The 17984-nt window shown below is 42.1% G+C and overlaps 1 protein-coding gene across 2 annotated transcripts in view; it reads right to left on the bottom strand.

Moving 5' to 3' along the window:
• The window catches only part of Ano2 (anoctamin 2), a 331044-nt gene that overhangs the window by 228384 nt on the left and 84676 nt on the right, over window positions 1-17984 (bottom strand). For both annotated transcript variants that reach the window (XM_026403278.2, XM_077798741.1), the window contains 4 exons: window positions 15946-16000; window positions 13263-13314; window positions 2084-2139; window positions 724-765 (listed from right to left, as the gene is read on the bottom strand). In XM_026403278.2, the coding sequence (XP_026259063.2) occupies window positions 724-765; window positions 2084-2139; window positions 13263-13314; window positions 15946-16000 (205 nt within the window). The remainder of the gene's footprint in view (window positions 1-723; window positions 766-2083; window positions 2140-13262; window positions 13315-15945; window positions 16001-17984) is intronic.

The raw sequence follows: 17984 nt of genomic DNA, 5'->3' as shown, positions 1-17984 counted from the left end.
GGAGAGGGCTGCACGGTCAGGAGCTGTGACTGCCATTGGAGGGACATCTAAAGGGACCACTGCTGTCCCCTAAATGCAACCTCTAATTCCTAGATTCTTGGCATATGAAGTGTGACGAGCCACCTCCTCTCTCCACTTTCTCATCTATAATTGGGAAGGAGGTATATTCCACTTACCTGCCTAGAGGACGAGAACAACAAAGATCACCAATCCCCTCTCCAATAAAAAGAAAAAGCAACCAAAATGATATGGATACTCATGCATTTTTGGTAGGGACACTGGATTTCAGGGGCAATGGTGTTCTGAACCTCCTCTGTGTTGTGTGCAGCAGCGTGAGCCTGGGCAAAGTACTCAGCTTGTGTCTCTGTTTCTGCTTCTGTAAATTAAGGAATCTGGACTGTCACTGTTTCTCCACTGGTGCTCTATTGTCATTAGAGAGTGAGATAAGGGCCTAGTGGGGGACTGCTGGATATATTTCAGGATGGTTGGCATCCCTGGCTGCCCAGGCACTAAATGCCAGGTGTGTCCCTATAACACATACAGTTGTGATGATGCGCTGAAGTGTACCTCACATTTCCTAATGCCTGGTGGCAGGTGGCTATGGAAAAACTGTTGATAATAGATAAATGGGTAAAGAAAACATGTAGGACACTTGTAGCCAGTTCCTTACCCATCTGTAGTTTTATGTGACCAATGCACCCCAGCAGCACAAAGTAGACTTACCTTTCTGTCATTCATGTCATCCCCTGGACTATCATATTCACCCTGTAGGAGAAAAAGGGATGCCAGATAAAGCCAATGGAATTATCAAAAACAGATGCCAAATGAGAGCAGGTTTTCTTTTTTTTTTTCCATTTTCTAATATCTTCTCTTTATTTCATTTCTATTTAGGGAAGGTCAAAAACATGGCACAGTAAGGAGCTGATGTTCCATTTTCTTAGTCACCAACATTTGCAATGTTTACCCTCATAACATCACACGTGAAGATGATCCCTCTCTATGCTTCAGAGGTGAACCATAATGCAATACAATGATATTTTTGAATGAATATCTTGCCTTGCAGATATTCACCCACTACTTCTATAAGTGGTTTTCAACTTGTAGAAGACTACTTCAGTGAAGCCAGGAAATATTTAGTTCAAGGGCCAATTATAATCTGTATTTGCAAGGCTCTGGATAAGCAACAAAGTTGGACAACAAATCTAGACCACATTTTCTCAATAATATGGAAATGTTCTACCTCCAGTTCTCACCCAATGCTCCACCCACACATTCAGAGACTCAAACAATCCTGTTTCCTCTATCAGTCCCCTCTTCCTGCACCTACCCACAGCAAAAGCAATGGCAGGGACTGTGCCTATAGAGGGGTCAGCACATCATGTAAAAGCCACCTGGGCATGACATGCTCACCCTTGTCCACAACAGGCAGAACTTAGCTTTGTATACACCACAGCAAAGATGTCGGGAAGAAGGTCCCCATCTGAGAATGGCTTGTCTGACCACCTCATTTGGTACCGTGTCTCAGCAGTCTCACATGGATGGCCCTACTATATGACAGATGCTAAAGACATGACCAATCAGATGGTCAGTGAAGCCAGAAGGCATCCAGTTCAAGGGCCACTCAAGTTCTTCATGAATCGTCTTCAAAAATATCATTGTGTTGCATCATTAAGATGTTCATAACATCATTCCCACCAAGGACAGTCAGTGATAGTCCAGTGACAGGCCTTCAAGTCTCCATTCATGCCCATTCATGCTCCTCCATCAATATCTCCTCTCTTTAATCATCTAGGTGCTGTACCTGTATTTTCACACTTTTACCAAAACCAAAGGCAGGGAGTTAGAAAAAAATCTCAAACAAAACCCAGTTCCTTTTTCCATCTAGAGTCATCATGGGAGAGACAGGTTAAGATCATGGACAAAACCAAACTGGGCATTACTGTCAGCATCAGTGATCCAGAAGCAACCAAAATGTTTCAATGCCTCTCCTGCCTTGCCTTGCAGATATTCACCCACTACTTCTATAAGTGGTTTTCAACTTGTAGAAGACTAGAGAGAGAGTGTGGATAAACATGGTACTCACATCATGAAGCGGGTAGGCAGCCTCGTAGATATTGTTTGCTATCAGGGAGTTAATACCTAGAGCAGAAAGGAACAGAAAGAAGATGAGAATAGTATCTCTGGGGCAGGGGTTCTCACCTTACCTCCCCGCATTTTTTTTTTATAAATATTAAACCTTCACGTATCTCCCAGCCAAGAGTCACTGCATTCTCCTCTACATCCTTCCCAATCTAGAAGTTTTGTCAAGCTTTAGTTTTTAGTATAAGAATAATGCTTTTCAGTTCCCAAAAACACTATCTCAAACTTCATATTCCTCCTGTCCTCAAAGATTCAGATCTCTCTAGTCCAAGAAACCTCTACTTCCACCAGTACCACCACAGCCATAACATCAGCTGGGAATGTGTGTTCAGAGACAGCCGAGGTGTGGTTAAAAGGATTCCTCTGATTATGATCAAAAGAGGATATGTCAGAGTCTCATCCACACCTTACCTGAGCTCACATTTCTGGCACCTTTCTGTTCCTTCACAGGGCAGTGTTCATATTCTGCCTGTGACTGACCTGCCCACCCGAGCATGACATCCCTGAGGTCAGGGGAAGTAGGACAGTGGTTCTAGGGAGCCTTGGGAGTCCCTAAGACCCTTTCAGGGGATTTATGAAGTCAAAACTATTTTTGTAATAGTACTAAGACAATATTTACTTTTTATTCTCTTATTCTCTCACAAGAGATACCACCCACCCATGGCTCAAGGAACGCACGCATATATAAATAGTATTGCGCTTTAGAAAATTCTCAGTTTTAACTTCTAACACAATAAATGTTCAACCACAGAACTCACCTAAATAAAAGTTCCTTGGGTTTCCCCAGTAATATTTAAAAGTGTAAAGGTGCCCTGAGATCACAAAGTTTGAAACCTACACAAGGATTCAGTTTTGAATTCCAACAGTGTCTCATACTACCTTCACCTAATAGATTCTACTGAATAAATGTCTTGTCCCTCTAACTTCAGCTTCAGCTCAACATAATGTCATTGTTACTTGCTTGTTTCATTCTTGGTTTTATTCAGAGACTATCTGTATGTTCTATCTGAGTCAGGATAGGCTGTGCTGAGTCGCTGGCTTCCAGATGGGAGGGATCATGCCTCACCAACACACAGTGCCAGGGATCTCACCATACAAGATCCACATTTGATCATGGAGAGGGAGGAGGAGGAGGAAGTTCCCAGTACACAGGGATTCCCCTTGTCTTGCACACATTGTCAACCCTGAACCGTTCCTTCCAGAGAGATTGTAGACAGTAGTAAGATGAGGAGATAATTGATTCTGGAGGGAAAGACACATGATATACAAATGCTAAGCATTTGGGAGGCTCTGGATAAGCAACAAAGTTGGATAACAAATCTAGACAACATTTACTCATTAATATGGATAATGTTCTACCTCCCATACTCACCCAACACTCCAACCACACATTCAGAGACCCAAACAATCCTATCTCCTCTATCAGTCCCCTCTTCCTCAAATTTTGCCTAGATTCACCACAGTTCTAGGATGTAGGATGTCACAATGACGATGCCACAGGCCCCACATAGGAGTGGAGGCCTATGGGAGGCTGCAGGTGACACTCAGTGGCTAGCCACTTTTCCCATGAGTTGAAAGCTGAGTGCTTGGGTGCTGCTGTGTCACCAAAGAGCCAGCAGTCCTTTTCTGATTTTAAGTTTCCTCTTTGGCAAGAACATAAAATATGCAAAATAAAGTTGGGAGGTGAGAGGACTAAAGGGTGAGTAAGGGAGTACAGATGGGGGGTGCCTGGGAGGTTGGCTGAGCTGCAGTTTTTTTTTTTTTTTTACTCACAAGACTACAATTTCACTCAGAACATCATTAATCAGTTCAAGAGCTCTAACCACAGCAATGCGAAGCCACCCTACAATAATCAAAGGGAGGAGTCCCAAGTTGGGAAGGGGTTCAGAGGAAGGGGGTTAGTTCAAAGCTACAAGACTGCTGTCGACATGGATAGAGGCTGAAGCATCACAGGCGAGTCAGGCTCCAGCTAGACTGCACCCCACGATCTAACCATCCAGGCCCTGAACTCATACCCTATGGTTGCCATGGCAGCTCTGTATACCATAAAGACAGTCCCAAGACTGCATGGAAGAAGCTAAACAGGTGTTTCACCTTACTTAACTCTTCTGCTTATTCTCAGCTTTTCTTAGCACAGTAGCCAAGTGTCTGTAAGCATTAGATTGACAACCTGAATTCCTGGGTCCAGCTGCCACAGCCTCAGAAAGATCTCAAATCATTGGGGGTCGAATGCTATAGACCTAAACCCCCATCTCAAATAAGGCTCCTATGTGCAACACAGCCTAAAGCAGGTAGCTGGATTCACTTCTAGGATATCATTTGCTTGTTATTTCATTGCCAAAAAGTCCTACATGGGACCTGGGTCAGAGAGAGCATTTTTCCCCTTCACTTACATCCCTCAAAGCACTTAGCTCACTGCTGGGAACACAGACCGGATGACCATCAAGAGAGTCACCAGCCCTTTGGCTATGGTTTTTGTATATCTTCTTGTTTATGAAGGGCACTGCCCTCCTCACTGCTTTGTTTGGCATCCTATGCTGATGAGGAAACATTAGACTCCAGTTGATTAGTCTGCCTCCTAAGACAGGAAGTCCAGACAAATGGTCCTTTGCCTTGGAGCAAAGATTCAAGTTATGAAATCTGAGTTGTCCAAACTCTGAAATCCAGGGCCTCAAATGATGTAAATGAATGTCTCTCTCACCCGTGGCTGTGAACCTCCAGCATGAGACCTAGGTGGTTTCGTATGGGTGCTCCCCATGAATGACTGCTGGGGGAAGGGAGGGGAGACTACATGAAAGAAAGCGGGAGGAGGAGGAGAGTTGAAAAACAACTACTCATCCACAGCTTCATTCGAGTGGAGATTGCTTTGGCCTCTTGCTTCACTCTCAGACTTCAGAAACCAAGATTCTACCCCCAAACAAGCATGGAAATCAGTTTGAAAGGAGAAGAAAATAATCAAATGTTTTTTTTTTAAAAAGAGTCCTTGCTTTGAAAATTGAAATTCTGATTTTTTTTCCTTTCTTTTCAGCAAAAATGGGTTAATTGGTTCCATCATGTGCTATTCTTCTGGCCATAATGGCAACGCTTTCTTCTTCAGGATAACGTCTATATTCTTTGCTCCCTGCTCTAGACCCTGTGTGTGTGAGAGAGAGAGAGAGAGAGAGAGAGAAGAGACCTAAGCTTTTGTCCTATTACTCCCAGAATAATGGGGGCCATGAAGAAGAAGAAAGGTATAAGGACATTTTCCTTCCCCCCCCGTCCCCCAAAAGAAGCAGTGCCTTGACTCAGAGCATAACCTCTGAGGGACCCTTGCGGATTCCCAAAGTCTCCATGCCCATCTCTCCTTCAAATCTCCAGGTACTTCACACCTGTTGCTTCGAACTCCAACTCCCAAAGAAAAGAAACTGTGCTTCTTCATTGCCCAGCAATAAAACATACCTCTAGATGGCCTGATCTAACCTGGCCCAGCATCACTGTCTACATCCAGAGGCAGCAGGGCCAAGAAACATGACCTTGGTAGGCTCAGGCCCGGACACTGGTCCCTGAAAACACATACGCATCATCCAAAACCCAAAGCCTAGCATTCGGCTTCAGCGACATCTCTGTTTCCTGGACACAAAGGAACCACCAAAGCACAGGGGTTAATGGTCTGCCTCCCAAAGTGAGTCTCATTAAATCTATAAGTGCTGCTGGGTGACAGGGACTACAGCTCTACTCCCTGCAGGCCAAACTCAAAGGAAACTTTCATCCACTGGGACAGGCACTTAGAGGAATGGTGCCTTACTCCTGAAAACCCATTTGGTTTTGATTCCCCCCAGAACAGGGCCCAGTCCTCCCGGCATTCCGCTTTCATCCCGGCACTCCAGCCGGACGTAAATCTAAACCAGAGCCCCCAGACGGTGCATTTAACAGAGACTATATTTACCCATCACCAAATTGTCTTGACGTGTGCTTAATTACTTAAATGCCTTTAATCCCAAGCCTTTTCTTCTAACAAAATAGAAACCAGTTCAGCTGGATGAATGATAAACCAGATGTTTACAACACACAACATGGTCTGGCTTCGGTCAAAATAATTAAGACATCGTCTCCTGAGTGGGAGGGGGGATGCCCAAAGCATACATTTGTTTAAATGCTCTGACACCACAATGTCCATGAAAATGTAGCCCCATCAATCTGTAATTTTCTGTCCATGAAAAGGCAATAATAACTTCCATATGAAGGAACAAGAAAGGTGTTTGTCCTCATCTGATATGGTCAAGGAGGCTTGGGTTTCTTTCCATGGCAAGGCACGCTTTAAAGTCATTTGATGATGGAGTAAACTTCCAGGGCCCTAAAGGCTGACCCTAGGAAACGTGACATTGATTAAGAAGGCATCACAGGGCTAGACCAAGTTTACGATCACTCACACACGTCCACCACCAGGCAGAACCCAAGTTGCAAATATTTCAGTCTCTGAACAATGTGTGTGCTTTAGCCCATAATCCCTCCCTTCCAGGGGGTGAATAAGGAGAAGTTGAACTGTCCCTCCAGAGGGCTATGGAAGAAACCTAAAAAATTAAAATGTAGATCATCACCAAACACCAGTTCACCCCACTTTTTCAAGGTCAGCTCCACTTGCTTTATCTTTGTACACTATAATATTTTAACATCCTCATCCCCAAGAGAGGAAGGAAGGAGGGGAGGGAGGGAAGGAGACAGGGAGGGAGGCGTTGAAGAGTCTTAGCTGCTAGTGGCTACAACATTAAAAGGGACTAAATGCTGTATGTCCATATAGCGAATTTTAGAAAAGCAACAGCAAAAACTAAACCTTTACAAATAGACTTGGTTATCCTTAGTACTTCATAAAATGAATGGTCAGATTCCCAAGAGGCAGAGCACTTTGCAATATTTTTTAAATTCCCATATGTAAGTAGGTCGAGCAGCCTGCAACTGCCCACCCTATCTGCATTTTTTATGTTTATCTTTTTCTTTAGCTAACTTTAGAATTCCTAAGAATCACCTGGGTAGATAGTTCAGGACCTGAGGACCTTGGTTATACACATTCTGATTAGCACATCTGGCATGAAGTCCCAGCAGCCGAGGCTTTAACCAGTGCACCAAATGATTCTAATGCCAACTGAGTGCACCTACACCTGAGCAATGTAACCTATGGTCAGATTATAGAGGATCTATACAGGAGTACAAAGTTGTCTTCCATCCTCACCAACTCATCTGAATCCTCACTTGCATCTTCCTTCCCACTGTAATTGTCTACTCCATCCTCTCTGAGGTCTGTGGATATCATTTGACTCCAGGTCCAGGCCATAACCTGGAATCTGCTCTCTGTGAACTTACAGGAAAGTGAGTTCATTGGTTTCTTGGACTCATATGTAAAGGAGATCACCTGACTCCTCTGAATCACATGGTTTAGGAAATATCAGAGCTAGAAAGGAACTTCAAGAACATTGAGAAGCCCCCATTATTTGATGGGGAGAGAAACAGGTCCAGAGAGAGCATGTGACTTGGAACTGGCATCCGCTTCTCTAGCCTCACCAGGTGTGTGCCTACCATCCAATTCCCCTTCTAGATATACTGCCTGCTTCTCCATCTTACATGAGTGGGCTCCCATGGTCTGTGGCTTCCTCCTGTGTTCAGCAGGTCAAGGGGAGAGAGTACTTAGACCCCTGGATTCTGCCCAATCACCTATATAGGGCCAGTCCTGTACCTAGTTCCTTCTTTCCATGTCCACTGACCTCTCCTTATGGTCCTAGGGATGGTGAGAGGTCTGCTACTATCAACTCTAGATTAGTACACTATTCCTGAGATTCCTCAACTCCATGCCTAGATCTTTGAAAATGATCTCTGTATGTGCCTGCCTTGAATTATCCTGAGTGTACTATTTGCTACTGTTGGAATCCTAACTGACTCTCTGGAATTGCTACTATTAGATCCTCTGTCTTATTTGCTGTTCTTGCACATCTCTCTGTTTCTAGGCACCATGTGGCTTATGTCCCCTTCTCAAATATTATATCATCTGGAAAGCCTTCTCTGACTACGCTATTTTTTTCAATTTTTTTGGTACTATAGGTATTGAACCTAGAGGCACTTAGCCACTGAGCATATCCCCACACTTTTTATTTTTTATTTTGAGACAGGATCTCACTAAATTGCTCAAGCCCTCGCTAAGTTGCTGAGGCTGGCTTTGAACTTGCAGTCCTTCTGCCTCAGCCTCCTGAGCCACTAGGATTACAGGTATGCACCACTATACCCAGCTGACTACACTAATTACAATACTCTCCACTCCCATTTCCTCTCTAGCTCCTTTCCTTGCTTTATTTTTTCCCTTCTATTATAAATCCCTACCTGACATATTAACCTTCTTATTTTTTGGTTTATTTTCTGTCTCCCATCACTAGACTACAAGCCCCATGACAACAAGGATTTTTGTTTAACAAACTTCTCTATTCCTCAGTTCTAAAATAGGAATAACACAGAGTAGATGCTTGATAAATAGTTATTGAATGAATCAATGGGCATTACACTGAGAAGAGTTCAGTTTCCATCTCCTCTGGGAAATCTTTCCCGATAACTTCATCGATTTGCCAACTGATTAACTTACAGCGCACTGAAAAAGAGCCAAGAAACCCAGGTTCAAAATCTTGTTCTAAATATCCCACTGCGGGCATGCCAGTTAATCCCTCTGTTGTGAAATTAGTTAACATCTGTTGAGCCTACTTTGCATGGTAAATTAAAAGATCAAATGAGATAATGAGTATGAAAGTGCTTTGAAAAACACACAACCATATGCAAGCAAGGATTCATTATTTTGAAACAGAAATATCTTATTTGTAGAGAAATCTCTTACCTGGTTATCTAAGTTCTCATAACAGATCACCCAGGAGCAAGAGAAAATATCTGTAAACAGCCAATACAGATTTCATGAAACCTGCTCTCTCTAATGTTAAATGTACCTTAACCACAGGAGAATCCTCAGACCCTCCCTCAATGCATTTTCACTCTCTTTACCCAAAATTCTAATTAGCATGTTTTCCTGTCTCTCAAACTACAAAGCAAAACCAAAATAGCAAAGCTTAGGAGAGAGGTTCCCAGAGTCAAGAATTGAAGAAATCAGAGCAGCATAGGGCAATTAATTCTAATGACACTCTGATAATTCCTGAGGAAACATTTAAAAATATTTGTTCTCATCAATGCTGCTGAATTATCCAGAAAAGTTTACATATGCACTTATACGAGAATATATTTAGACATATTCAACATAGAAAGCAGGGACTTTTGAGATAGATTTTGGAAGGATTTCTATTCAAGAAGATGTTACTGCAACTAGGAAAAGTTACAACACTGACCATATTCCCCTTTCTCTTTAGGTTGGGGTTAAATTTTCAGCTCAACTACAGAAACTCAAGGACCTTATGGTTTGAATATTTTTATTCTATTTTTTCCTCCTAGTTTTGACATTCTATTTCAATTTGTGTTTTTCCTGGTTCCTGTTTTCTTTAATTTATTATTTATATTAGGCTGTTTTATTGTTTTCCTTGTAAGCCATCTCAGAAACTTTGTGGAACAAGGCAGAAATATAAATAAATCAGTACCTACAACTTGTATGTAGTTGGAAGCTTTGCAAAAGTAGACATTCAATAAATACATACTGTCTACAAAGGAAAAAAAGTGATGATACTAAACAGAAATATTGCTGAATTCTTATTATCTTCACTATCCTTTCCATTTTCTAATTTTTGAATTAGATATAATGTGAAAGAATAAATTTTTGTAGGTTTGTCACAAAAATAATAAGCAATGTGAGGGAATTTATGGAAATAACTATAATCACAAGTACAATCCTGATCACCTCTTTTCTCTTCCTGACACAATAGGGCTCTGGAGGAATTTAACACAACTGTAGCCATTTGTGCTTCTGTTCTCCCCTTATAAACCATAAATTCTAAAAGATCCATATTGTGGTGAAGCCTTGCCATGTTCCTCATTGTTTCTGATCTTCTAAGAAAGACTTACATGTTAGCCAAAGAGCTTAGAGGGACCTTGACTTTTATAGGCGGAGGTCAAACCACTTGAAAACTGGTCTTTGGGGTTCTCTGCTGAAAAGCGGAGTTCAGTCATGTGGGCCTTGTTACAAAACTCTTAAGCAGCTACTGCGGAATTAATAGAATTTTAAAGACTTGATCTAAGGCAACCCCTAGTTGATAGCATCCCAAAGTAGTGGAAATAGGGAAATCGGATTGGAGCAAGGATATCCAAGTTCTAGATCTACTTTTGGTGACTGTGACTCAATATTTGACCCTGAACAAGTTACCTCTTCTCTTTGTGTCCATTCACAGTTAGAGATGATAATTCCTGACATACCTACTTTCCCTAGGAGCAATGAAACTAATATTAGATAATTTCTGTTGATATTTAGAAGCATCCATGGAAGTTAATTGCTTCCTGATCTGTGACTCCATTCCACTTTACATGTCTATTATACCACCTGCCACATTATCTCATAATTACCTGTATGCAAGTTTGTCTGCATGGCTACACTAAGGGTCCCTCAAGGGTAGAAAATAGTCAAATTCATCTTGGCATCCCTGGGATTCTGTAACATCATTTGACACATAGCAGGTACTCAATAAATGTTTTTCAATGTCAAAAAGGAAATTAACAAATTGTGAACACTACTCAACAATGACAAAATCCTAATGATGTTTGACTTTGAGACAAAAAAAGCGCTTCAGATCCTCAAAGGAAAAATACAACCTTCAAAATTAGAGCTGAGGACTTCCAGGAACTTCGTGACAACCTACAGATTGTCCCCCCAAATAAACTTTAGTTTTTAAGGACTTTCCAGTATACAAAACAAACAGCTGTCTGTTTAATCTTTTAAAAAACTCTGCAAGAGAGATATTATTTCTATTTTTCATAAAAGAAAGCTGAGTTGCAGAGAAGTTAAGTCAGTTGTCCACGAACACACATAGTCAGAAATTTACAACAACTGATGTGGGACTAGCAGGCTTAGCATTTTTTAACTAATTAGCTAAATTGAATCAACTAAATAGAATGTGCAAAGCAGATATCTAGGTGCATTAGTGCATAAAAGATGATTCAGACACATCTCTTGGACTTAGTGTCTTGGGAGTCAAAGCCATTGACATAAATAATGAGCAAGAAAGAGACTGCATTTGATGGAAATTCCAGTTAGAGGCCATTAAGGGAGAATCACTGGGTCAGTGACTTGATCTGGGGATGGACAAGAATGAGACTGGGGAGGACAGGTAGGATATTCAGGTAAAGGAAACAGAAGGAACAAAAATGGAGAGGTCAGTGGTCACATTAACAGGAAGAGAAGTAGGGAAAAAAGAGAGAAAGAAAATATATCAGACAGCGGTGAAAATATTGACTTTGAAGTTCTAGTGAACATCTAAATGGAGGCGTCCACTCAGCCACTGGAAATGCTGGTCTGGAATTGGTGAGAGAATCGGGAATAAAAATATATGGTTGCAAGTCCTCTGTATGGTGGGAAAGAGAGAGAGAGACACACACAGAGAGAGGTGAGAGAGAATAAGAGGAGCAAAGGGGAAGGAAAGGAGGGAGGTGCAGGGAGGCAAGACCAAAGGAACTTGGAGAAGATAACATCTAAAATGTGGAAGAGGACAAAGTCCATGGGGTAAACACAACAGCAGTTCAGCAGACCAGCAGGAAGGTGCCAACTATCAGCAGTGTGTCAACCATCCGAGGAGGTTCAGTAAAGAAGCTTTGGAAAGTTAAGAAGAAGATGATGACTGAGAAAAAGGCCATGAAATAGGGGAAAGAAGTCACTAATAACATCTGAAGGAGAAATTTGGGTCAAACTGGGAAGGATAGGAGACGGTAAAAGTCATATTAATGCAATTGAGATGTGGGCTGGTCAATAAGTGAAGGAGAATACAAGAAAACTGAGAGAAGCTACAAAAAAATTATAATATACATCTCAGATTTCTTGTCTCGTCTTGTTGACTGTGGGACAAAATGGTCTCTTGGAATGAGACCTTCCATCTACCTGTGGAATTGGGCTGGGATAATGGTCTCATGTGCCCACTCATTTTTGCCTCATCAGCACCATGCTCCACACAAATAACAAGGCATGAAAGATTTGAGTTTAAAATGTGAGTGTTATTTGGAAATCTGCAGCAAGATGAATACATCACAGCAAATATGAGCAGACATAATTGCCCTTTAAGCACTTTTCTAAAATTCCTGTCAATAATACAAAACCTGTTTTAATACCTTCCCCAGAACTGTTTCCTTGATCTCAAGGCAATTCATGAGCCCCAAAATGTAAGTTGTTATTGTTGTCATCATCATTATTCCTTAGCTTGAAGGCCTTCTCCACTCAGTAGACTTGACTGTAAATAACCCTGGACTCTTTTCAATCAAAGATGCTGCAAAAGCCAAAGACTGGCCACCACAGGGCATATCCTAAAGTTGGTTCTCCCTATGGGCTCAAAAGCTGTTTTGAGATGGGCATCTTAGGAACTGTAAGGTCATGGTCACAACTCGGGATTTCCCCTTGGCCACCAGGTATATCCACAATCCGTCAGCATCAGGGCAGACTACCTTATACTGCAAGCTCCCAAATGCTGAGATTCCTGCTTCCAAGGTATTTTCTAAAAACCCTCAAGTTTGACAAACAAACCACAAGATAAACAGCCAGATGCAGTGGGAGAAAGCTGAACCTAGAAGAGGCACATTCAGACCCCACCATCCCTCACTGTATGATTAGTTCCTTAAATATAGTGAGCAGGTTGGACTAAAGGCGTTCTAAAATGCTTTATTCTTACAAATAAATAAAAATTGGCCATGTTTTAGGTGATTGTTAAAAGCTACTGGAAATGGGGCAGGCGAGGGGCAGTGGAATTATCAGGAGAAAATAAAAGTGCAAACAGTACAGAGAGAGAGAACCTTCCACAGCCTAAGAAGCAGCCTCGGCCCCACCAAGAAACCCGGCATCCCCTGCTCCTAGGGACCCAGGCGATGCTTCTCCGACTAAGGGAAGGCAGCTCCTCCATGTGGAGGGGGTTCGTGTCTGCTGTTCCCTGCTCACCACCAAGGGAGCTGTTGAAAGGGCAGGGGGAGGGAGGGCTCCTTACCCATCGTGTTGTTGGCTCGAGAACAGGCGGTGCGCTTCAGAATCTCGTGCACCTAAAAGGGGACGACAGCAGAGCTGTGAACGCCTTGACCACCGTGCGTCACCGCCGCCTGTGTGGTGGGCGGGTGGGCGTGGACCGCAGTGTGGGGACCCTGGGGGGAAGAAGGAAGCCCAGCATGTGCCGAGCTCATGGACCGCTTGTCAGACCCATTCAAACTTGAATACTTTGAGAAAACAAAGAATTTAAACACACAAACACACACACACACACACACACACACATACATACACACTTTGACCTCACTAAAATAAATAAATAAAAGACTATAAGTTGACTGTAGTTACAGGAGGTAGGAAAAACTCTGAGGCAAGCCTGGAGCCAAGAGCCCTCTGGAGGACTGGGAGGAAGCTCCCCACCCTCCACCCTAGCCCAGGCCCTAAGGGAACAGGATTTGACTCACCAGGTCCTAGGGAGGTGTGCCTCCTGCACGAGCCTAGAGCACATGCAGACTGGGAGCACTCAGGAGGCACAGTCAGGTACAGAGGGGCCCAGAGCCAACCCTCAGGGGCTCTGCCTTGCTTTGTCCCCTGATGGAGCCTTCTGGGGAGCCGCCCCAAGAGCCCACAAGAAAGTGCTTGGTAAAATGGAAAAGGGCTGCCAGTATATTGGCCAGCGGTAATCTTATTTAAGTCACTGCTGAGTCTTCATTCAGCCTCCTTAATGGAAACATAACCTATACTTCTTTCAGGACTTTTTGCCTTAGAGCACCTCTTACATGGAGGAAAGGGGTGTCCGCTGCAGAAGAATCTTAGATATAGGTGAGTCAGTGTACAAGGAGTGGCCTCTGCTGGGCACAATGGTGCATACCTGTAATCCCAGTGGCTTGGGAGGCTGAGGCAAGAAGATCACGAATTCAAAGCTAGCCTTGGCAACTTAGTGAGGCCCTAAGCAACTTAGCAAGACCCTGTCTCAAAATAAAAAATAAAAAGAGCTGGGGATGTGACTCAGTGGTTAAGCACCCCTGGGTTCAATCACAAAAAATAAAACAACAATAAACAAACAAATAAACAAACAAAAAACCTACTGACCTCCCAGTAGGCCCCAAGCCTAAGGTAGGCTATGAAGAGGCAATGACATATACTTTGGGACAAACAGCTGGACTGGTCAGTCACCAACAAAACGGGACAGGAAGACCTTTACAGATGCAAGTGAGGTTCTTGAACAAAAGTACAGGACAGAGCAGTCTCCAGGATGAAATTCAAGGTTCTTTCCGACCCTTCTCTCAGTGAACTGAGGAAAGGGCAGAAGGGGAAGAAAGAAGCTTCCAGAAGGAGGGAGGAGGAATGAGAGAAGATATGTTACCCCATCATTATTTACATTCCCATATTCTAGCCACAGACCTAAAGGGAGTGGTAAATGAATAACTTCCAAGAGAATGGGGCCCAAGAGTGTTTAATTCTGCTTCTAATACAGTACAGTAATTCAACAGCAATAATAATTAGGAACAGAATTTATATGGCATTGTATTATTTTACAGGCACTTTGCAATTATCGGGTAATCTCCACAACACCCTATAACTCTCCCACAGTCATGGGACCCAAGCCACAGTAAGATTTAATTGGCTTGTAAGAGCATCAAAGAAAATGGGAAGTTCACACTTTTTTCCTTAAAAAGAAAAAAGGAATCATATGTCCATTTTTAACCCTTCCTACAACACCAGGCTGGGGAACCTGAGATGTTTTTCTTGCACTTCCTGAAGGCAAGAGTCAAGGCCATGTTCTCCTCTGTACATTTCTCTAGTCACCTGTCCTTTCTTCCTTATCCTTTCTTATCACTCAGTTGGCAAGGAGGTCCTTCTAGGTCTTCTTCACTTATTTCTTCTCCAATAGAAACTTAAGCTCTTTCCTAGGATCATTGGAATCACACTTCCATTTCCAGTGTTGTCCCAAGAAATTTCTAGCATGTCCTGGGGCCCTCCCTCTCCTTTCCTCTACCTATAGGCTTAATGACCTCTAAGGTGGTACAGAATGAACTAATGGGTAAATGGAGGTTCTATAGGGCTCACATAGGGCCACAGGGACATATGCTATATGCAGATTTTTATGAGAATCAAACATCCTACACAATTCGAAACCTTCATGTAAAAGACAAAAAGACTGTAGAAGAAGGGCTACAATCACAAATGTGTGTCTGTTGAATGGACTGATGACTTTATTCTTGGATAAGTTGGTTAACTAGTATTTCCTGTGATATAAATTCACATCATCATGGGGAATGGAAGGAAGGAAAATGCCTAAAGAACATAGTGGCCCTGCAATCAGGATTGCTTCTAGTCCTTGTTCTAACACTAATAATCGCTAGGATTTTTTTTTCAATACATGGTTTCTCAGAGCCTCAGTTCCCTCAACTATGCAAGGGGGTCACCTAATTGTTTAAAATTCCTATCAGCTTTGGCACTCTCTATTTTGTGATTCTAAGAAGGGCTTTAGCAGAAATGCTCCTCTCAACCTATAGTGACAGAAATTATTTTTTGTTGGTTTTGGTTGGTTTTTTATATTGGGATAGGGAAGCTCTTAGATACTGCACTTAGTTGCTAGGCAACTCCAAGGAAATGATGAGGAGAGGTAGCAGAGAATACCCTTCCAACCACATACAGTCTTTCCCAAACCTCCATTTACTTACAATGCGGCTGCGAGTAGCATTGTCAAAGAAGGTGTCCTTTTCCTGAATGTTGTACCTGGAGATACCAAGAAAGCAGGTGGAAAACTCACTTCATTATACTCACTGTAATACCACTGCTAACCCCAGCCCAAAGCAAACCTTTTAGAAAGTAACACATCAAGATGTGTAAAACACACACACTCACACGGTGCCTCTGCTCTTTTTGACACAATAATTCTGAAAATTCATGGCAGGAATGTAGCATAAAGAATAAATTGAAAAGAAGAAAAAAACAAAATATTCATTATAAAGTTATTTATCATAAAGAATATGGAGATAAAAAGCAATTCCAAAATCAATACAATAGATATCATTCCACCACTGAAAATTATAACTATAAAAATTTTATATATAGGAAAAGATTATATGATTATTGAAAAATATTGTTTAAAGATAAGTTTTCTAAATAAAAGTATGCATGAAATATACCTGTGCCTGGATAAAGATAGTAAAAATACAAAAAAAACTCTTCATTTTTCAAAAATTCATTTCATATTATATTTCACAAAATTATAATTCACCAACACAATTTTTAAAATAAATAAAAGCTTAATTTTCTGAGTAAGAACAGACATATATAAAGGCAAAAACTCATAAAAATAATTGCAACATAAAAAATGGAAATGGTTGGAAAGCAAATATGCTTCCCTTAAATTAAACCCATCATTTTTTTTCAAATTAAATGAATTTGGTTGCTTGAGAGTGTGAAAGATAAGCATATGTATATCTCATCAATCATGTTGATTTCATCTTTGGCACTTTTATGACTATAAACATCAAGTTTTAAGATATTCTTAGACCCTTTGTAGAAAAAGAAATGAATCATATAATCATTTTATAAAAAATTAATTCATTTTATGTTCGAACCATCATCTCATCAATTAGATACCAAACTCTTAATTATGCAAGGTTCATGTCTATTCTAAGTTTCATGAGTTGCACTCAAAAAAGGCATCCATGGAGTGTTCCCTGTGCTCAGGGCACTGTGCAGGAGGACACACATTTGAATAAAGTGCTCCCAGCTCCTCAGAGCCACCAGCCACCATCTGGAGATGTTTGTCTCCAAGTCAAGGATGCAGAGTAGAGCATGACACTGTATAGATCATGGCTGTGGAAGCTCAGAGGATGGAGAGCACATTGCTGGATTTCCAGTGGGAAGAACAGAATTTTCTCTAAAGGAAGTTGCTGATGACTGGCCTTGGGAGATAGCCAAAATGAAATGAATGGAAGGGTGCGGGAGGTGGCTCTTCAGAGGCCAGCACCAGCATAAATGAAGGCCCATGGCAGAGGAAGCCTGGAAGAATCCAGGGTACAAAAAGAGCAGGAGGCCAGGAGCCACCAATGCCAGGTCTGGCACAGCCACTTACAGCTGCATGACCTGAACTGACTTCGGAACTCATTTCCTCTCTATAACAGAAGGATGGTTACATCTGACAGGTCACCTCACAGGGGAGTAGGAGGACTCACTGAGGGAATATCTGCAAAAGCCACAGCAGATACTTAGGAACAGTTATTATCTAATGGGGCAAAGACAGGTGTGAAAGAATCTCCAATGAACACAGAAACTGCTCCATGACTCCCACCTCCTAAAAAAAGACACAAATCCTCCTGTCCTCTTTGCTTTTCCAGATCCCTTCCTTGCCTTCTCTCACTCAATTCCCTTATCACTCCTGACAGCTACACATTCCCCCCTTAGTTCCTAAAGCAGAATTAATGTTTGACTGCTGCATCTCTTACTTCTTGACCATGGGTTCCCCTTCCAGATGTTTCCCAAATGGATATTCCTATAAAGAGATTCTATTTTCTCTGGTGGGAATTAGGGACGGCATCTCCTGAGTCAATAAGTGCATGAGCAAGCAATGGGAATATACAACAAAGCTCTGTCCATCCTGTGTCTGGTTTATCACATGATGCCAAAAGCCCCATTAGAATGGGAACTGGGCAGATGGCCTCCCCAAAAAGGTACACAGGTGTCTGACCACTTTCTCATGAGAGTTCCA

The sequence above is a fragment of the Urocitellus parryii genome, chromosome 5 (genome assembly GCF_045843805.1).
Source record: "Urocitellus parryii isolate mUroPar1 chromosome 5, mUroPar1.hap1, whole genome shotgun sequence".
Classification (NCBI taxonomy): Eukaryota; Metazoa; Chordata; class Mammalia; order Rodentia; family Sciuridae; genus Urocitellus; species Urocitellus parryii.
Note: the sequence above shows the minus strand (reverse complement) of the source record. Positions and strands in the feature narration are given on the sequence as shown.